At 33.7% G+C, this 23,338-nt stretch overlaps 1 protein-coding gene across 1 annotated transcript; it reads left to right on the top strand.

Annotated features, from left to right (window-relative positions):
- The first annotated feature begins 627 nt into the window (after positions 1–627).
- LOC132559188 (alpha-(1,6)-fucosyltransferase-like) lies at positions 628–23,090 on the top strand. The gene is made up of 10 exons (XM_060223808.1): positions 628–668; positions 16,317–16,526; positions 17,327–17,421; positions 18,092–18,260; positions 18,952–19,066; positions 19,187–19,424; positions 19,970–20,216; positions 20,743–20,919; positions 21,514–21,664; positions 22,758–23,090. The coding sequence occupies exons 2-10, from the start codon at positions 16,333–16,335 to the stop codon at positions 23,088–23,090; spliced, it is 1,719 nt and encodes a 572-aa protein (XP_060079791.1). The 5' UTR covers positions 628–668; positions 16,317–16,332.
- Positions 23,091–23,338: the final 248 nt, after the last annotated feature.

Genomic DNA, 23,338 nt, shown 5'->3' with positions numbered 1-23,338 from the left:
TAGGATACACGGATATTTCTCCCGGATGTGCTATGGATAATAGCTATATAGTGAGAATGGTCTGTGGTTTGGAAAAAGCTAGATATATTATTTAAAGCGAGATTTTTTCTTAACCACATTGATGCGTACAATAAAATGGTGTCACACATGAATAGCAGAAGCGTTAACTGTGGATATCAACTTCGTTATTGTGATGGTTTTAAGACTCTGCCGCTAGTCCCATTTTAATGACACGTCATTTTATATTGTTCTGTTGTAAGCCTGTAAATCGTTTTTAACTTGTACATTCTGGGCATCTGATGTAAATTTCAACTCTTTCTTTCGTATATACACAAATTGAAAATTCCATATTCTGCATTATTAAATGTTACAGTGTATCGACTAGTTGCTTGAGTCTATTGTTACAACATACTGAAAACGTCATCATTGTTTTGTGTCCCTATATCAATCAAAGCTTAAGAAATGCATGCACATCTATGCGATAACGTATCGTCAAAATATCCGAATACGCTTTTCCATTTGTTCATTATAAACACTACCGTGACAGGGTCACAGCTGCGCTTTGAAACTGTATTAACACTACAGAAGCTTATTCTCGACATCGATCTGAAGTCCAGACGCCTTTGCCTCTAGCATTGCTTGGACACATCAGCAATTGGCTAAGTCAAGTAAGTATGTATTTCTTATCATCTTTTCGTTTTGATATACTATTTTTCAATATTTACTCGTTCATATTATGACTGGCATGTAAATAAGACTGAGATAGAAGGAATCATGTTCTTGTTCCTAGGAAGTACTCTTTTGAGCCGGCGTCAGAGTCATGGTTTTGGCCTCAGGGGAGTGAAGTGACAATATGACAATACATGTACATTAGTAGTCACATGTAATGTATTATGTTTTTTTGCACTTTCACTGAGCTGTGCTTTATATAATTTTGGTACTATGGACCAGATAATATTCCGTTTATAGAAAAATAGCCTATATATAAACTATATTTATCCAAATCTAAAATGACTTGAAGTTTTAGTAGATTGGACATGACAATAAACTGATTCGTGTGTACGTAAAAGTCACGATAACAGTCACGATTTCACATAAAACGGTAACCATGGCCAGTATAACAAGTTGATAAAGACTTGATTGGCTTATTTACGTATTTGGATATCAAAAAATATTTTTGTTAAATCTGCCATATGTCCCATCAGCTAGGAGCTTATGTTATTTCATTAAAACAAGTACATTTTTTTCTGTATTTGGTGATACTTAACAATTATTTAGCGAAATATCTTACGTGAATCTAATCATTAAAACTCCATTTGTTTGTTTACATTTTACAATAAATATAAATAAGAGGTGAATATAATTCTGTTGACTTGGGTGTACTTTATTTTTCCTGGTTAAATTACATAATGAACTTCAATATGAAGAAGAAGATAAAAATAGAGCTAAACAAGATATCAAAATAAATATGATGATTGTTTGATCTAGACTAGTTCATTTGTTTGCTGGGTTTATCATCCAATGATTACTGAACAGCAATGGTCATTTTGGGGCATAATCTTTTTGTGGTTAGTAGCTGGTGGCATCATGCAGGAAGTCTGATACGTGCATATATGCCATCCATTATAACTGAGTCAAAATGTGTCTTGCCTAAGGATACAACCACAACAGCACATAACAGTCCATAATCACAGTTTCTTTGAAAAACAAATGATCAGATTATATATATCTACAGGAATCAAACCACAGACCTCAGATCTTCGCAACACGGTTACCCTCAAGGTAATGAAATCTTTAATCTGGTCTTGAATAAAGTATTAGAATTATCAGGTTTTATACTTTTCTGAGACATATAAAGGACGTTTATGAAAATTTTACTGGTTTTTTGTTGCATGAAATGTCATGATTACATGACTTGAAAAATTATTACAAATAAGAACAAACCCATTATTTCATTTACATTCTTATTTATTTCTTCTTCGATTTTTGGGGCACAAATATATGAGTCCTGTGGGGCTCGCTCAGATTTTGAGAACCCACTATATCTCCTTTGAACTGGACTCGTCAAACTCTTGGAAATGATCCTATGGACTCACAAGAAAAAATCCTGCAAAAATTACTATTTTTTTTCAATGTTCATCAGGTCAGCATTCAAATGGCACAAGTTTAATTAGCTTTGTGAATAGCAGTGTAAGATAGCCTGTAATTGTAGCATCTATGTTCATGTTAAATCTTACAGAAACCAAATAGTTTGAAAGATTTGTTCTAAAAATCACTCTGAATGTTCCTGAGCATTTGAAAGATTTGTTCTCAAATCACTCTGAATGTTCCTGAGCATTGAGATGCTCCTTTTAGCAGCAGCACCAGTGCCAACTGCATGATCATGCCATGAGGAATTCCCAGTCAGTTTTTGATCAGCCATCTCTATACAAAACCAATGTTTTCTGGGTCGTGGAAAGGCAGTAAAGAGTCTGATAAAAGGATGTAATCCATAGCTTGTCAATTGCCCTGTAACAAATGGCAAAAATGATGTTCCTGCCTAGTCTTTCACTATGAGGCAAAATGATTGCTGAAGTGTACTGAACATCTTATAACTTAGCTAGCTCAATTAAAATATCACACAGCTAACATTGGCTTTGAAGTTGTGGTGGAAATATGTTTGTCAAACATACTTTTTTGAAGGATTAAAGAATATCGTTCTCTGAAAGACTATGTTGTCAAAGTTCTTCGTCATTTTTTTTTCTGTAGCCTTTCATAAAAGGTCCTGATGGAAATGTAAGATAACCGGTAAAACAATGTGACATAATGCAAGCCACTAACAACAAAATAGCAAGTAGTTAAAAGTTGGTACCAAAAACTATTCATAAACATGTAAACTTAAAGAATTATATATATATATATATATAAATATAAAATCAGAATTTTTGCATTATTCATCCTCTAACTGGTGCATGTGTAAATTCCATAGAATTACTTTCTGAACATACTTTAAAATGATTTTTAACAAAATAAATAATTGTTGAAATAAGCAATTTTACAAATTGTAATGATCAGGTTTATTTACAAAAATTCATAAAATTGCTGTCATATCCATTGAACTTTGGAACTTTATTTCTGTGTGGAGCAGTTATTTTAGTGTTCTTCAGCAGGAAAATTTCATTGTAACATCAATATCAGGTAAATGAAGATAAACAAAGCTGTGGAAGTTTTGATGGTCTGATTTTCAATCAGTGTTGCAGGATATATAGAATACATGGTACGTGCCTTAAAATATAAGCTTCATTTATAGCTCAGGACAGAGAATAAGACACTGTCTCCAGATTAGAGACAATATACCAGAAGGTGGTTGTTATTGTAGGCCCTGGCTCTCATTCCAATGGCAAGGACGTTGTTGTTCAGCTGATTATTACTATTTATGGTTGAGAAAATTGACTTCCCCTAGGTTAGTGTAAGCTGTAATTTCTTTAACTTTCATAAACACACCCAAGAGCTTTCTCATCAGCCTCTGCGTCTGTGTATGGAAGACTGATCAGGGAGAAGTTATCTACAAGAATAAGATATGTTGGTATGTTTATTTTCCTATGTTTATGCACCTGACAGTTTTTGAATTAATGAAATTTCAACTTTTAATATACAGTAATAGAAATGGTTAAGGTGCATTAGAGAAAGCCAACAAAAAATGAAACTGGGTGTTAGACTCATTCAATTTTGTCTGGAAGATGTCTAGAAACAGGCAATAAAGATACACTTTATGTGACTATAGTGCATCTGCTCTCCAAGGAGTGTCTCACTCCACTTTACATTCACTGTTTAACAGTCTTCCACATATTTTTCCAAGCTGAACCACTGTGTTCCACACTGCTTGATGTGGAGAAATCATTTCTGTTTAATCTGATTGCTCCTTTCTTTTGGCACTGTAATTAAGAACAAAATTTAGTATTTTTATGTCCATTCATTAATCTAAGAAACTTATTTTCTTTTTTAAAAAATGGAAATAACATTAATCATTAAAGACATTGTCAGTATTCTGTTGCTTCTTGTACCATCAATGAGAACACAATGATTAGTAGTGATTTTATTATCACTTGAGTACAATGACAGATGACAAATACATGAAAGGTCAACATGTTTGATTGTTTTTCACAGATTTTTGCCCGAACACCAGTCTTTCAAAGATGATTTTATCCATTGTGCTATGAAATGTCTATGTGAAGAGAGATCCCTAAATTGATAAAGATAATAAACATATTATTTTTTTTATAAATGTTATACAAGTATAATAAACACAAACTTTTTTTTTTTTGTAATTATATTTTTATTTCCATTTTAATGTACAATACATATCATCATTATCATCATCACCACACAATCACCATCCTAATCATCATCATCATCATCATCATCATCATCATCATCATCATCATCATCATCATCATCATCATCATCATCACAATTCAATATCATCCTCATCATCATCACACTTATCATCACTATAATCATCCTCATCACACCATCATTATGTATCAATCATCATTATCATCACATCACCTCCACTACCACCGCCAATTTCATCATCTCAAATCAAGATCATTGTCATCATCACCATCATCATCATCATCATCATAATCATCATCACACCCTGATCATCATCATCATCATTACAAATCAAGATCATCATCACCATTTCATTATTATCATTATCCTTATCACCACCACCACCATTATACCCTCATCATCATCACAATCATAATTCTCATTCACTACATCACTACCACACCATTTCACACCTCACAAAATTCAGTAATCTTAACAGCATACATCAACTCCAGGGAGCAGTAACCAAAGATTTCAAGAGATGGTGTATTTAATATCAGAAATGCTGACTAAAAAAAAAAAAGAAAGAAAGAAATGGATGGAAGACCGAGAGGATAAGAATGGCCTTGTCAAGGGTTTGGAAACATCCTACTTTCGTATAAATATATATTATATATTTGAGGTAGAATTTATCAGAATCCGACTACATGTCAATTAACCTTTTCCATTTACTCCATTCTACATCAAACTTCTCCTTAACAGTATCGCCCTTACTAACAGCAATATATTTTTGGACTTTGTAATTGTCTTTAATGGAGTTTACCAATGAGTTTATATGCAAAGAATTATGCAGACACCTCATTCTATATATGTACTGCTTCATGATAATTATAATTTCATTATCTACCCTACTGATATGGGAACTGAAAAAATTCCAAAGAAGAAAGATTTTTCATTAATTGAAAAAGGAATAAGTAATGCCTGTAATAGTATTTCAAAACTTTGTAGTAAATTCTGTACTTCATTACATTCCCATAAAATATGAGTAATAGTTTCTCTTTCAGAGTTACATAAAATACAGAGAGGTGAGCTAACCAGACCAATTCTACAGAGAAAAGAATTTGTTGTCAGAATATGATGAACTACTCTGAACTGGAACCATTGAAGTTTTGAATTTTTTGTAGTATGGAAGGGGATCTTGAAAATTTTGGCCCATTCTTCATCATTAATATCGTCAAATTCTTGATTCCATTTCAATTTACAAGATGGTGCCACATCATTCTTAATCAAGATATCATAAAACAGTTTTGTACCTCTATCTAGGTTAAAAAAGGGTTGTATGTTTACAGGAATGAATGGGTAAGCTATGTTCGATAAAGTTAAATCATATGAAGAGATAAAATCTTTTATTGAAGATATGAAGCTGTGGTACTGAAGAAAATTTGTAGCAATGTGATATTTACGTGTAAACTCATTTAAGGTATAAAAAGACACTGGAGCAACTTCTTTTATAATATCACATATATTGATCACACCCTTCTTGTACCAATCCTTGTAAAAAATAGGTTTCCCCCCAATACATATTTTTTTGTTATACCAGAGTGGTATTTTGGAGATTAACTCATTATTTTCCAAATTATCTATTTGCACAATGAATTTATACCATGATTTAAAAACAACTTTCCAGAAGTGATTTTTACATTTACTTATACATAACTGTATATATTCACTACCGCAATTTGCCAGCAAATCAATATCAATATAGGTTTTTAAAATAGCCTGCCATTTTTCAGTGGTTTGAAATAACCTCCTTATCCAACTTAATTTTAAAGAGCTCATGAAGGCATCTATATTAACCATCTTAAGACCTCCATTGACATGGTGTTGAACAACAACATCTCGCTTAATGTTATCAGACCCCCCATTCCATAAATATTGAAATAAAATGGAATTTAATTTTTTAATAAAGTTTTCATTTGGATTTGGAAGTGAAATAAAAAGGTGATTAAACTGTGATATAAGCAAGGATTTGATGACATGAATTCTACCAATTGGAGTTAAAGACCTTCTGCTCCATTGTTTAATCAATGATTTTAACCAGATGAGTTTTTTGTCAAAATTCAGCTTTGGAATTTCGTGAAGATTAACACTAAAAATAATTCCCAAAAGTGTAAATTTATTCGTTCCCCACTGTAAATTGAAATCTGGTAAAAACGAATCTTCACTATATTTTTTATTACCTATCCACACTACCTGTGTTTTCTCTACATTAATTTTCAACCCTGAAATTTTTGCATACTCATCAAGTTCCTTAATTGCTTCTGTCAAAGATTGTTCTGAACCATCTAAAATGAGGGAGGTATCATCTGCATACTGGGAAACTAAAACTGGACAATTATCAACATCCATACCTTTTATATTAACATTATTCCGCAATCTCAGAGCCAAGATTTCTACACAAAGTATAAATAAATATGGGGCGATCGGGTCCCCTTGCCTACAGCCTCGTTTAATATTAATAGAAGACGACAAATTACCACCCTGATTAATAACTGAATAAGAATTATTATGTAAAGATTTAACCCAAGTTGAAATACTCTCACCAAATCCAAAGAAGTGTAGAACTTTATCAATAAACAACCAAGACACAGAATCAAAAGCCTTTTCAAAATCCAGCATCATCAGCATCCCAGGAATATCATTTTCTTCAGTATACTGCATTATGTCATATATTAACCTTGTGTTTACTCCTATGTACCTCCCTGTGAGAAAACCTGTTTGATCCCTGTCTATCAACTTGTCCAAAACAGTTTTAATCCTATAAGCTATGGTACCAGATGCAATTTTGTAAATAATGTTTAACAATGATATGGGCCTCCAGTTCTTAATAAAATGTCTCGGTTTATCTGCTTTTGGTATACATGTGATGATTCCCTGCCGTTGTGTAATAGATAATTCCCCCCTGCGATAACCATAATTAATTGATCTAACAACAAACTGCCCTAACTGCCACCAAAACCATTTGAAAAATTCTGTTGTGAACCCATCAGAACCTGGACTTTTATTATTCTTCATGTGTTTTAAAGTTTTTCCAGCTTCCTCATAAGTAATTTCTCCTTCTAAATTAGCAGAGTCATGTTTAGTCAGTTTTGGTACCTCACAGTCACAAAGAAAATTAATTAAATTTATTTCACATGAAGAACTTGGGTTATCATATAATTTCCTATAAAAATTACTTACTTCCTCCAAGATATCTTCCTGTTTAGTTAGAATATCTTCATTATCTTTATGCAATTTTGGAATTATTTTGGATGTGAAATTTCTGTTCTCCAAATTAAAGAAGTAGCTAGTTGGCTTTTCCCCCTCCTCCACCCACCTAGCTCTAGAACGAATCATACTCCCCTTGATTTTTTGTAATCTGATAGTTTCTAATTCTTTTTTCTTTTCCTCTAATTCCACTAAATCTACTTCTTTCAACTTCTCTAGTTCTTCTATAGACTTCTTAAGAATATTCTCTCTATGGTCTTGCTGCTTTTTCTTATGAGAAGAGTAGGAAATAGTTGTTCCTCTAATTTCCATTAACAAAGTTTCAAAAAACAACTGATCATTAATGGAAAACTGTAAATCATATTCAGGTATATTGTCAACATTATGTAGGTTATAAACTGGGAGACAGTACTGTTTCTTAACATTATCTATACATTTATTTATACAATTCAAATAATCTATATCTTGTAATAATGAGTTATTAAACTTCCATAAACCCCTCCCTTTCTTAAATTCATTAATTTTCAGTGTGATTTTAGGAAAAGAATGGTCTGTTCGATATCCTGGGTCTACACCTGAAAGATGGATACTAGAGAGTAAATTTTCTGAAACCAGAAAAAAATCTAAACGAGCTTGTCTAACTGGATTACTTTTCCTCCATGTATATCTCCTAGTTTCATCATGTTGTTCTCTAAAAATATCAATTAAATTAAAATTCTCTAATAATTCCAGCACTTTATTTCTAGCTCTAGGGTTGTTTATATTCTTGTAATTTTTATCATAGTCAAGCTCAGGCTTTAAAACCAAATTAAAATCACCACACACTATAATCCTGTTATTGTTAAAAGTTTCAATAGCTTCAGATATTTTGTTATAAAAGTCTGGATTATCTTGGTTTGGGCCATATATATTAATTAAGGTTACACGAGAGCCTTCTATTTCCAAGTCAAGAGCTAAAAAATTACCTGTTAAATCCCTCCTTTCTCTAAAAACTTTTGTCTCAAAATTGTTATTCAGAAGAACAGCAACCCCCCTTGCATTTGACCTAAAGGAGTTAAAAAAACAATCATACCCCCATTCATTTCTAATTAATTCCTCATTTTCACGTGAAAAATGTGTATCTTGTAAACAATAAATACTATACCGTTTTTCCCTAAGATATGCAAAAACATTCTTACGCTTAAAACTGTCTGCTAATCCTTGACAGTTGGCCGAGATTACTGTCACACCTGTGTCCGCCATAGCGACGGTAGATAATTATCCGTTATCAAACAGCCTTCCATGCAGAGAAGTCGAGAGAACAAGAAAGAATAGTGTTGTAAGAAAAAGGGAGAAAGGATTAGGAAGATGAGAAAGGATAAAATCATAGCAAATATGGTTAAGGTCTCTGACTGCTACTAGCCTGCGTACTATTATCTTATAACAAGAAAGTACTTGTAGGCACGGAGAGATAGCGAGAAATCGTGTATACATCAGCCAACTCTACAGCCTTCCAAACACAGGAAGTGGAAATCTAATAGTAAAAGACGGAGACCGGAGATGGAGTACATAATAAACTAACCGGTAGCATCAATCCGGAACTGATATAAAGTCATAAAAAATATATATGTATTTTGTTTCAGCGCATATATAAAGAGAGAGAGAGAAGGGAAAAAGGGCATTACATGGCCCTACCTCTATAATATCAAGAATATGCATTACCAAATATATATTCTATTTATACTTCAGTATCTACATGTATATATATATATTTTTTTAATGAAATTAAAAATGTTGCGTCAACTTACCAGTTAATTAGCGGTATCCTGCTTGCTGCTCTCCTCAGTTATACAATCCACACAAACACATACACACATTAATGAGACTATAACACACATTACGATCGGCGGCACATATAATAATGTGCCATTAATGTCTGTTACCGACCGTTACCAAAAACACAAGAATTCACACAAAGTTACTGTCATCTCTTAAGAAGGCATCCTCAAGTGGAGTGTCGTAATAAAGTCTACGTTTAGTCCCATTTTGTAGCACCGCAAACAGCTTACCATCAACACTGTACGTATTCTGAACACAACTTAGCTGGTAAGCATCCTTCAGAATTTTAAGATTGGTTTTCGTCAGGTCCTCAAAAATCACATAACCAGTGTTTTTCAGTTTCCTGCGTTGATGAAGAACATCATGTTTTGTCTGTCTCTTGGTAAATTTCACTATAACGTTCCTGGGTTTATTCCTCCTGAACTTTCCCAGTCTGTGTGCGATGTTGACATCGTCCTTACTTATGCGGACCGCCAGCTTATCGTTCAATAGTCCGACCACTTTTTCCACACATTCCTCCACAGATTCCCTCTCAGAAGTGTCCTCTAGCCCGATAATCCGGATGGAGTCCTTTCGTCCATGTTGTTCCAGATCATTGATCTTACCATCTAAATTCCCCTGTAGCTCGCAACAACGATTTTCAAGTTTCTCGACAGTTCTCCTTAAGTCCTCGTTTTCACTCTCCAGATCTAGAATTTTTCCTTCTAGGCGGTCAGTCAACACCTTGACTTCTTTGGTGAAATCCCTCCTCAACATAGTTAGCTTACTGTCCAGATATTCACGTGTCAATATCGAAGAGAGCGAACTGGTGATCTCATCGAGTCTCTCGTCCATGGATTTCTTATCTTTTCCATCTTGATCGGATTCACTCTGCCTTGTAGACCTTGTATGTTGTTTCCCTCTTCCTGAACCAGACATGGTTTAGACTAAGAATGTCCAGAAAGTTCCAACTCCCAGTGTTACTGATATACGTATGTAAGTCCTACATGTAAGTGTACGTGGTTAGTAGTAGTCACCGTGGGGAGCTCAGTCCATTGTTGAAATCAAATCCGCCCAAAAACACATTTTTCTGGAATAATGTTCTAAAATCCTTAGATATATCGACAATGAATAATTCCACAATTTACATAGTCAGAAACGAGGCTTTGTAAAATAGAATAACTTGGTGAATTTGATGATTTCTGCAGAGCACAAAAAAAGCCTCCAACTCTAACCCACGTGACCTGGCCCTCACACAAACTTTTTTTGATAAATGTAATATGCTAAACATTATTTCTGTGATCAATATAACATTATAAACACACTATCTCTGTGATAAATATAATATAAACACACTATTTCTGTGATAATTATTATATAAACATACTATTTCTGGGATAAATATAATATAAACACACTCTTTCTGTGATAAATGTAATATAAGCAAACTATTTATGTGATAGATATAATATAAACACACTATTTATGAGATAAAAGTAATATAAACACTATTTCTTGGATAAATATAATATAAACACACTATTTCTGTGAATAATACATATTATAAACATACTGTTTTAGTGATAAATTTATATAATAAACACAATATTTCTGTGATATAGGACAAAAATAACTGTCAGCTGTATTTTGTGTTAATTGTACTTGATAGTTTTTATTAACAAAATTCTGTTACATACTAGCAGTCATTTTACTGGTGATGTTGCTGAAATTTATATAATATCTTAGTTTATGCAACAGGTTATTATAGAGGTGTGATCCTGTCTCAATTATCACCCAATCTCAGATGGGAAGGAGACATAGTAATTGCCTTTGTGCATCTGTCAACCTGTTCCACTGCTCTGTATATAGATCATGTTTTCGAGTTCTGTTATCAGGTCAGTTCATTTCAAAATTCATCCAGTCTTTTCTTTAAGAGAGTTGTTTTCAGGCCAGAGTTAAAAAATTAAGGTCACTACTACTTTTATGAAAAAAATGGTTTCTACACTGTATTAGCCATCCATCATCAGATGGTGGACTATTCCAATCACCCTACATCCACGGTCTATCTGTCTGTAAGCAATTTTTGTTTTTGCTATTTGATTGATTTAAACATATTTATTGCCCCAAAATTGAGCAGAGGATTAGGCACAAGTTATTTCAACTTATGACCGCCTTTTCCTCTAATACAATACATGATAAATATTTACATGATAACATCAACAAAGCATACATAATATATTTAACATTTAGTACATTTTACTTAAAATCTGTTGCTGGATTTGATAAAAATTTGCACGTGTCTGAATACTTCTGTATTGGTGGTTAGGGACAGATTTTCATTTCCAAATAAAAATAGATGTAAATTCACTTGATCTAAGTTCAACATGTTTATACTTTGAAAAAATGATATTCTTACCTTATCATAAAGCTTACATTCTAGGAAAAAGTGCCCAACATCCTCACAGTAATGTCCACAAGCACACGATGGGTTATCAACAATCTTAACACGGAACAAATCACTTTTCAAAGAGCTGCACTGATGTTTGAGTCTCGTATGTAATATATTTAGCTTACATTCGCCAAAATTATAATAAGATGGAGGACAAGAATTAGCGTCATTAGATAAAGAAGATTTAAAAGCATTCAAAGATGGTAATGTTCTTATTGAATTGTCTAGCGAATTCCACAGACGTAAACTTGATGGCAGAAAAGAGGAGTTACTTAGGGAGAGTCTGAAAGAAGGAATGATATAATCATGTTGGTTCCGTAAATTATACTGATTGTTGTAACCCACTGTGTTTGGCAAAAGGGCCAATAAATAAGAAGGGGTTAAATTATTTATCATTTTGTATAATACATTTAACTTGCGTGTCTTCCTTCTCTCTGATAATGTTTCCAATCCTGTTTCAAAATATAGTGATTCATTACTAGCATACAAAGGTAAACCTGCTATAACTTGAACCGCTTCTCTTTGTGCTTTCTCTAATTTCTCAGAATCCAAAACAGAGCAACCATCCCATACCTCACAAGCATATTCAAAAACAGGTAGAATGAAGGATTTATATATTTTTAACAGAGAATCTCTTTTTAACAAGTATTTCAGTTTTCGTAAAACATTAATTTTTTTCATAACCGAGCTATATACTGCCTCAACATGGCTCCCTCACTTCCATTTGAATTAAAATTTACTCCTAAGTGTCTGTGAACTTCTGTAAAACTTAAAATTTCTCTGTCAAAAAATAAATCTAGATCCCCGTCAGTATTGACTGAATTTTTTAGAGGGTTAAAAGAAACCAACCAACGTTTAGCCCACTGATTTAAAGATTCAAGGTCCCTGTTGAGAACAGTCTGTAATTCGTGACATGAAAAAGCAGAATGAAATAATGATGTATCGTCTGCAAATAACCTAGAGGCCGACTCAAGAGCATCTGAAATATCATTGATATATAACAAAAAGAGAAGCGGCCCGAGTATTGAGCCCTGGGGTACACCAGCGTCGATATTACTTAGACCGGAATAAGAATTTCCAATTAAAACTTTCTGTTTACGCTGGTGAAGATAATTTGTGAACCAATTTAACAATGATCCCGAAATTCCATAAGATTCCAATTTAGCTATCAGGCCCCTGTGCCAAACACGATCGAAAGCTTTAGATATATCACAAAAAATAATACAAGTGTGTTTTTTTTTCTTCTAAAGCAGTACAAATATTATGGTAAATTTCAATAAGTTGATAAACAGGAGAATGAGTAGGCATAAAGCCGGACTGATAGTGATAAAACAAACGATTGTCAAACAAATAATTATTCAAGTGTTTGTAAACTACACGCTCGAAAACTTTACCTACTGTAGATAGAAGGGATATTGGTCTATAATTACATGGCGTATGACGGTCACCCTTTTTGGAAAGTGGTATTACAGTTGCAAGTTTCCATTTGTTTGGATACACACCTAAAAAAAGAGACATGTTAAAAAGTAGTTCAAGTGGTTTACAGATAGAATTTGCAGTGTACTTCAGCACATGATGACTAATCCCATCCCCTCCCGAGGCTTTCCCTAGTTTTAAAATCTGTAAAACATCTTTTATTTCCAAATAGTTTAACCTGAGAGATACAAAGCGTTTATCAGTTTTGGATTCAATAATCGGAACTGGGACATCAACATCATTAACATGACTATTCAAATCACCCTACATCCACGGTCTATCTGTCTGTAAGCAATTATTGTTTTTGCTATATCTTGAGAAGTACTGCATTTCTCAGATTTCATATGTAGAATTCCCTTGGACCCTAGTTGTGCCTTTTTGATTTTAGGAAAGGTCAGAAAAACAGAATGGCTGATAGATGGCCATCTCAGATTTTTTCAATGAAGTTTGTTATGGCTGTTTCCTTGAGCAGTATTGGATGGATCTCTTATTTTATATATAGGTTTTCTTTGTTTCCTAGTAGTGGTGGTTTGATTTTGGGGCTGATCAGAAAACAAAATGGCCCACAGGTGGCCATCTTTGATTTTGACTTTGAAAGTTTGTTATCAGTTTTTCTTAGGTAGGTTTTCCTTGTTCCTTAGTTGTGCTAATTTGATTTTGGGACTGAACAGAAAAACAAAATGGTTGACAGGCAGACATCATGGATTTCACCTAGTAAATTTTGTTATCACTCTTTTTAAAGAAATGATGAGTGAATCTCTCTCAAATTTCTTAGGTAGGTTTTCTATTGTCTCTAGTTATGCCCATTAAATTTCGGGACTGACCAGAATGACAAAATGGCTTACAGGTGGCCATCTTAGATTTGGTGATTAATGATTATCATCTGTATTTCTGCGAAGGAATGTTCAAATTTGTTATCATTGAAAGCAAAAACAGAGAAGTGAAAAGAAAGGATAGTTCAATTTTCTTATCATTAAAAGGAAAAACAGAGAAGAGAATAGAAGGGAGAAAATCCAACTTTCAAAGAACAAATAAAGATCAAACGATAGTGGGTACCAAGATCCCTCTGGGATCTCTTGTTTCAAATTCTAATTCTGATTGTACTGTGACATAATATTTTCTCAATGAGATCACCATTTCTTTATGTATGGTTTCTGCATTATCTGTCAGTTTCTGTTGGACAGATTGCTCTTGGATTTTACCTGTTGCCTATTTACATAAAGTGCTTGCTTGAAATTGCTTTTTTGGTCTGGAGGTGAAAGGTCAAGGTAACTTACTTTGAAAATAAAATTTGTATGCAGTAATATTTTTCTGTCCCACAAATACCTCAGCTATATGATTTGAGATATATATTATGAAAGACACCTTTTTTCATGAGATTAAGCATTGTTACATATTAAGGATGCATTTGAGACAATATGTCATCATTCTTTGATTTAACCTAATGGTATTACATGCCGCTGTTAAATCATCAATATACCAGTACTAAATGATGGCCATGGATCAGCATTGCTTTTTGATGTCATGTTTCCTTATTTAGCAGTATCATGGTGAATGGTAGGATTGCTTCTATTTTGCTTTAATTCAGTCTCCAAATGTGTAGCTTAGCTTTCATGAGTGAATCAATAGTAGTTATCATTGAAAGTGTTAATTAAACATATCATATACACCGAGAACTAGTTCAGTCTCACTTAGCGTCGCATTGCTTTGAAGTATACATTTAATCAATACTGCCAATCAACACTGCCACATAATTACAAGGATATTTCAGTAAGGTATGAATTTGTACCTGGTATTATAATTATAGCATATCTATTTCTTTTATGTGCATATAGATGACTTCTATTTCCTAAAGTCATTGAGAAAAATGAACTGAAAATAGCATCCCTAACATATTTCAAGGGTGAGAAAGACAGATTTTGAACGAAGTTTAAAAAATTTTGAACCCAAAGGTGAAGAGAAGGAATTTCCAGTCTGAAAGACATTTTTGCTGCAATGTCATGTAAATGTCATTATTGCTTATTTAGTATTGTGGATAAAGATATTTAACTTCGGTGAACGATTTAAGCAGCTGAGTCTAGATTTAGAACTCTTTCACTTGAGTGGCTGTATGTAGACAAGAGTTTCAGTTGTATCCTGTCCTCACCTTTACAAGATCTATATCGAAGCAGACCTATTTCTAATATTTGGCTCTGATTTGGATTGGCCACAGATAGTATCTAGTTCCTGACCCACAGACCTTCAGAGTTTTTGGCCACCACTAGAGAAGTACTGGATGGATCTTTCTCAGATTTCAAAATGGTCAACAGGCAGCCATCTTGGATTTTGATTTTGCATGTTTATTATTGGTATTTCTTGGGATGTGCTCAATGGATCATTTTCATATTTCATGTGTTGGTTTCCCTTTATCTCTGTAAGCCCTCACTAACCGTCCTGTCCCGTCCCGTCGTGTCCCAAATCAGTATATACCACCTAACAACTTCATTCGGAAGGCAATTTTCATGAAACTTCATACAAATATCAAGTATGGAAAGACCTCATGCAGTGTTGAATTTCTCGGCATTCTAAAAGAAGATGGCCACCAGGGGGAGATAACTCAAAAAAGAGGAACATCATCTTATTTCTACATAATTTGGTACTTTTAAGGCATAAGGAACTAATATAGTCCCTCATTTTTTCCAAAGAACAAAATTCCAAATTCATGTACGTTAAATCAACTTGTCAATTTAAGTATGAAACTTAAGTTGTACATAGTTGCATACAAATTAACAAAATCATCTCTTTCGGACCTTTTACTATTATTTCACATGGGGGGGGGAGGGGGTGGCATTCATGTCTTACAGACATTTTCTAGTTTAAGATTATAGAAGTTTCATGTAAGGTATTTCTTTGGAATAAATATCAGTCAGAGGTTGTAAATGTATTTAAATAATTTACTACACTTATCAAAGTACTTATTTAAAGCTTGTTTAAAAGCTTGAAAATCAGAAGTTTTTTCTTTTTTCTTTTTAAGGAGTTATGACCTTGAAATGAAGACGTGGAAAGTGATAGGCTGCCTGCTGTTGATATGGCTGGGAATTATGGTGTACATGTCAAACATCCTGTTTCAGTCCTCTGACAGCAACCCCAGTGATATTGAACGACAACTTAAGCGAGCACTCCGGGAACTAGATAAACTTAAAGCACAAAATGATGAATTCAGGGGTTTAGTGGCTGATATTAAGTAAGTCTGTATATCATCTGGGGTCTGTGTTCATGACTACCTAGTATATCATTTAAATCTGGATCTTCTAGAGGTTTTTGTTTATGACTACCTAGTATATCAATTAAATCTGTATCTTCTAGAGGTTTGTGTTCATGACTACATTATTTAAATTTTTGTAATCTTGAGGTTGATGTTTGTGACTACATCATTTAAATCTTTGTCATCTTGAGGTTTGTCTTTGTGATATTTATCATTTAAAACTGTATCTTCTAGAGGTTTGTGCTCATGACAACATCATTTAAATGATTAATCTGTGTCATCTTGAGGTTTGTGTTTGCGACTATATCATTTAAAACTGTATCTTCTAGAGATTTGTGTTAATGACTACCTAGTATATCAATTAAAACTCTATCATGTAGAGGTTGTTGTTTATGACAATATCATTGAAATCTGTATCATCTACAGTGTTTTAACTTTGTTATTTAAATCAGTATTATCTAGAGGTCTGTGTTTGTGACTATATCATTTAAATCAACACGTCTATCATTGTATGAGATATTGTTGAGGTAGAGTATATGTGACAAATATTATGCGAATGTGTTCACAATGAATTATGAATAGTCCTAGTATGTGGTTTATGACTTATTGGGTGATGTTTTCAGAGAAATTCAACATTTTTTTAAGGTGTAATTGAATTCCTATATTCCTGTATTTAATGTTTGTATACTGGTGGGATATGTTCATATATATCTCTGTGAATTAGGAGTTTATAATGTTAAGTTTTATTTAGATGTTGCTTATTTCTATTTTTTCTACAGAAATCAGATTAAAACAGAAAATTCTGAGTCTGATTTAGGAAAAAAGGTGGAGCTCAGAAAACCTATCGCTGTAGCCAGTTCTAAAGTTTGTGAAGGTATGTATCACCACAACACTGTGTTGCTTGTTATTGATTAAAACCTTTTCTTAATGCAAAGAAATAAAAAAAATCTTGGAGATTACTGAAGATTTTCTGAGATTTTTCATCTCTGGGATCTGAAGCAGTATCACATCTTGGCCCATCTTTGCAATCAAAAAGCAAATTAAGTATTCTGTAAAGGCTCTATGCAGTCTGCTTACCGTTTCATTTTATTCTTATCTCGTTTACCATAACAGTTCAGGTTTCAAATCTACACACACTCTCTATAACACTGTTTATAAGTCTTTGGTTAGACTTGCTCTTTGGAGCACTGGTCCTGCTGGAAAAGCCTACTGTCCTATATTTGACTTAATCTGAAGAGTACCTGATGTGTTGGTTTGTCTTCAGTCCTTGTCATTATAGAAACTATTGAACACCAGAATAGATGATATATAAAAGTGTAGGCTTTTTCTGAGTTTCTTGAAAGAGTTTCAGAGAAGTTTTCTAGTATGATGTGCAATGCCAATTCATGGGAGGATTTCAGCTAAGTACCGCCAATGAAATCTGCTGGATTAGCTCAATTTTGTTAACTCAGAGTATTCTGATACAGGTTGTTTTATTGAACAGTCTATTAGGACAATTTCATGTCGGCAATATCAGTTGTAATTTACTTCTTCTCAATTTCTAGCCCCTGGACCTTCGCTTCAACACGAACAAAGGAGACGTAAAATCGAAAATGATGTAGTAGAGTTTTGGTACTACATGCGTTCTGAACTGAAGAAGCTAAAGATCAGTTCGAAAGGGGACATAATACATTTGGTAGACAAAGCCCTCACAGATGGAGCTGATTATCAAAAGTTTGTATCGTTAATGACTTAGTGTTGATTTATGCTTGAAACATTCAATTTATAATGGTGTAAATAGTAGAACGTTTGGATATCGGTAATCATTTCCTGTTAAGGTTCTTTTCATAGCTGTCACTGAAGCAAGAAATCAGAATTTAAAACTTGTTGTCATAAATAATTCTAAAATAACATTCATGACTAGATGAATTGATGAAAAGACAGCTTAGTAATATCATGAAAAGGAAATGATTAAGAAGGTGTTGATTAGTCATGATAATCAATAGCTGAGTGTACAGCCATATAAAAGTACCTTGTATCTGTCGATAAACTGGTGAACACTTTGAATGTTAAACAATGAATGTGAAAACTTGTAAGAGTTGCAAAAAGATTCCCAATTCCAATTTCCAGGTGTACTTTAATTGAAGAGATTAATTGACAGTTGTTATGAGTAATTATCTGAAGTTTTCGTAATGCCACAATAGTCATTATGGGAAGTATCAGATGTAATTTGGCTTCTTGTATATTTCAAACTTTTTACTTAATAAATTTTACGGTCATACTGACTTTAAATATTGTTTAATATCTAGTGTAATATATATAAATACTGTGTATGAAAACTGTAAGATTTAGAAAAAATGTATTTGTTTTTGTTACAATTCAAGAAGATGTTAAGTTGTGATTCTATTCATTCTTTTTTTTTCAGAACGATACATAAGGACTTTCATTCACTGAGGAATGTTGATAATGTTGGTGAATTGATGAAAAAGGAATCAGAGGAACTTGGTCAGCTTGTCCAACGAAGGTTTAAATACCTTCAGGTGAGAAATAACCTAGTTGTATTTTTTTGTTAAACTGATTTCAAGACATTGGGTTTACAAACCTTCTCTCTGTCTGAAGACCAGATCTGTTGATGATAATACTAAAACTTGTGATTGTAGAATCCAAAGAATTGTGATACAGCTAAAAAATTGGTATGTAACTTGAGCAAAGGATGTGGGTACGGATGTCAGCTCCACCATGTAACCTACTGTATGATGGTAGCCTATGCCACACAGAGAACCCTAGTTCTGGAATCCAGAGGCTGGCGTTATGCCAGCAGTGGCTGGGAGTCCGTGTTCTTGCCTCTAAGTGAGACATGCAGAGACAAAAAGGGTAGCAGCTCCAGGCCATGGGCAGGTAAACATACATACCCTTGACATAAATGAAAGTAAAAGGAAAAAATATTAGAAAGCTGTAGATAATCTCTAAATTTGACAATTGGTCTTTTTTATTGTAAAATTGGGTAGTATGGAAATTTTATATATTCAAATATAACTTTATTATGTACTGTAAGAGACACTTTGTTTGTATATCAATATCAGATATACTCACCCACATTTGCTATATTTTGAATGAGCATTCCAGGATCCTCTTGTAATGGCATAGTGTTACATACTGAATTTAGATCTTGAAAAAAATAACAGCTAACAATTTCTTGTCATGGTTTTCGGTTGATTAAGACAAGTGCAACACAAAACTTATTTTGTAATGAGGTCACCATAGATTGTGGTTTGTACTTTATTACTGTGAGTTTTGAAAGTAAAACATTGTTGATACTTAAATTAAGCTGTGATTTGTGCTGCTGTTTGCCTGTTATATGATATTTATATATATCCATACACATTTGTAGTTTCTTTTATTGGGGAAAATCACATGTTTAAACTAACTTGTGTGAATTCTAGATCCTGATATAATTCGTGACACACAAGTCGTTGAGATGCCCATCGTTGATAGTCTACACCCAAGGCCAAATTACCTCCCCTTGGCCATCCCAAAGGACTTATCAGAGAGACTCCAGCGTCTACATGGTGATCCAGCAGTATGGTGGATCGGTCAGTTTGTCAAGTACCTGACCCGTCCTCAGCCTCGGCTACAAAAAGATCTGGATAATGCCAAAACAAAGCTTGGATTCACTAAACCCATTGTAGGGTAAGACAATTTTACTAAGAATGATCTTGTCAAGTAGTAGAGTATTCATACTAGAACTCAGGATTATTTTATTGAATCGAAGAGTAAGACAACTTGGGATTATCTTGTCCGTTAGTAGGATAAATAAAGCTTGGATGATATTTTGACCTTGACAAGGCACACAGAATACTCTTACCCTGGTGTGATATTTTCTTGTGGCTTAGTCCAGAAGAAGATAGGGCAGCTGGGGAGAGATCAGCAGATCTCGAGCCTTTTTTCCCCAACTAGTTCTCCTCAATCTCACATCTAACAGATTCCATTATTTAAATGTAAGGTAAAGCATGCAATAAGATAAAAGACTTGGTCTCCCTAATACATTAGCTGTGTAAGATCAGTTTAGTTATATAATATCTTCTATAGGGATTTGTAAGATTTAAGTATTAGGATAAATAAGTGTTGATTTTTTTTTGTCTTTTGGTAAGATTTCTTTTTTAGCACTAATGAGAGTTAAGACTACAATATATGTGGGAAATGAACTATTCTGCAGGGTCCACGTGCGGCGAACAGACAAAGTGGGTACAGAAGCAGCATTCCACAGTATAGATGAATACATGCTTTATGTGGATGAATACTATGACAGGTTGGAGGCGAGGGAATCTGTCCAGACCCGCAGAGTCTTCCTTGCTTCAGATGATCCATCTGTCCTGCCAGATGCCAAATCAAGGTGAATAGAGAGTTAACATTTTTGATGTATAGCAAGTAGATGGATCTTTTGTGTTGGAAATCATTTCATTCATCATATTTTCCCAAACGGTTGATCATCTGAAACTGAAGTAATCAAGAAATGTGGTGAAATGTGGCATTATGTCTTAATTACACTATACTTAGCAATTTGGAAAGGTGCTTTAATACTGTTTAAGGTTAACTTAAAATCCAAGTGCAATCAACCTGTTTTCTGATCAGCTGCAAATATTTACACTTAAAACTTTTGTTAATATGGTCAGACTTTGATTGATAATAGAAAATCATAATTGATATGCTGTCAGATTCAGAGATAAAATTGATTTGATTTTTATCAGAACAACACTGCCTCGTATTCATACTAGACATCATTCAAAGTCCATCATAAGTCAGTATTTTGAGATACATAAACCTGCAAATAAAAATTCCAATTTCATAACCACAATACCTTAATAGCTAACACTGATCTAGTGAATGCAACTTTAACTGAATGCAAAAAAAAAAATCAAGTGAAATAAAAAAGATATTGCACAAGTGATGATATTTTGTCTTCTTATCTTTGTACATATGTTTACAGATACCCACACTATGTGTTTATAAGTGATTTAGAAATTACAAAGTCGGCAGGACTGAACAAGCGATACACAGATCATTCTCTGCATGGCATCATCATGGATATACATTTCCTGTCTCTGTCTGACTACCTTGTCTGTACTTTCTCCTCTCAGGTAATACCACAGATCCTCATTAATCATCCAAATACTGAGGCTGATTTTATTCATCAAGTGTAAATATTCAAACTCTTTGAATCAAGAAGTAAATGAAAGGTACAAATTGGGAATGAGACTGTGATAAACAGAAATGGTGATGAAGGGATTGACTGGCTATAAGTAGTTTGCTGTAGTTCTACTTTGAATAATTGCAGTTTGAAGATTTTTCAGCCACATTTTTAGATATTACTTCAAAAAACATACTGTAAGTATGCAGATTTAGGCAATGTTAGATTTCTGCTTTTATTTAGCAGCCTACTTATAATCAGATGGTGGACTATTCAAATCACCCTACATCCGTTGTCTGTCATCCATCTGTCTGTCCATCTGTAAACAATTTTTGTTATCGCTATTTCTTGAGAAGTACTGGATGGATCTTTCTCATATTTCATATGTAGGTTCCCCTTGGTCCCTGGTTGTGCCGTTTTGATTGTACGGCTGATCAGAAAAACAAAATGGCCGTTACAGGTGGCCATTTTTTTTTTTTTTTTTACACTTTGTAAGTTTGTTGCTGCTATTTCTTTAGAAATACGGGATGGATCTCTCTCAAATCTCATATGTATGTTTCCTTTGGTCTCTGCTTGTGCTCGTTTGATTTTGGGATTGATCAGAGGAAACAAAATGGCTTACAGGCAACCATTTTGAATTTGTCAGGTAAAGATTATCATTGCTATTTCTGCAAAGGAATGTTCAAATGTCTTATCATTAAGAGCAAAAACAGAGAAGAGAAGAGAAAAGATCCTACTTTCCAAGAACAAATAAAGATCAAACAATGATGGGTGCCAAGATCCCTCTGGGATCTCTTGTTAACAGATGAATACATAAAAAGATGACACATTCACACATGATAAGGCATAAAAATGCTATGACAGAAAATGCATAAATTGTTGTACTGTTACAGTCCAAATTATGTCTGAATGGATTAGGCTAATAAGATACAAAATACCAATATAAAATAGAAATTGTTTTTGAGAGTTAATGTGATATTTAATCTGTATCAAGTACTGTGAATAACCATTACTGTAATGTTATTATTTCTTTTAATACACAGGTATGCCGTGTTGCTTATGAGATGATGCAGACAATGCATGCTGATGCCTCTTCCTATTTCAAATCCTTAGATGACATATATTATTTTGGTGGACAGAATGGACACCATATGGAAGTTTTAGAAAAACACATTTCAAAACAGCCAAAAGAAATAGATATGGAGCCTGGTGATTCTGTTGGTATAGCAGGTAATCACTGGGATGGATTTTCTAAAGGAATGAACCGAAGGACAGGAAAGGATGGATTATTCCCGTCTTATAAAACGCAGAGTAAGGTTGTCATTGTGGATCTTCCAACATATCCAGAGGCAGATGAAGTAAGCCAGGACAATTAATGAGGATGTACCTAATACAGAATATAGAAGAAACATGTTTCAGGTCTTTGCAAACAAGGTTGTCATTACAAATATGCAACTCAAATAGGCTGAATAATATTGTGCTGGTGTACAGATAGGCTGATACTGTCCTGGTGTACAGACAGGCTGATACTGTCCTGGTGTACAGACAGACTGATACTGTACTGGTGTATAGACAGACAGACTGATACTGTACCTGTGTACAGACTAAGCTGATACTGTCCTGG

Source organism: Ylistrum balloti, unplaced genomic scaffold (assembly GCF_031769215.1).
Source record: "Ylistrum balloti isolate Yb309-2 unplaced genomic scaffold, AGI_CSIRO_Ybal_v1 Utg370872, whole genome shotgun sequence".
NCBI classification, from domain to species: domain Eukaryota; kingdom Metazoa; phylum Mollusca; class Bivalvia; order Pectinida; family Pectinidae; genus Ylistrum; species Ylistrum balloti.
Note: the sequence above shows the minus strand (reverse complement) of the source record. Positions and strands in the feature narration are given on the sequence as shown.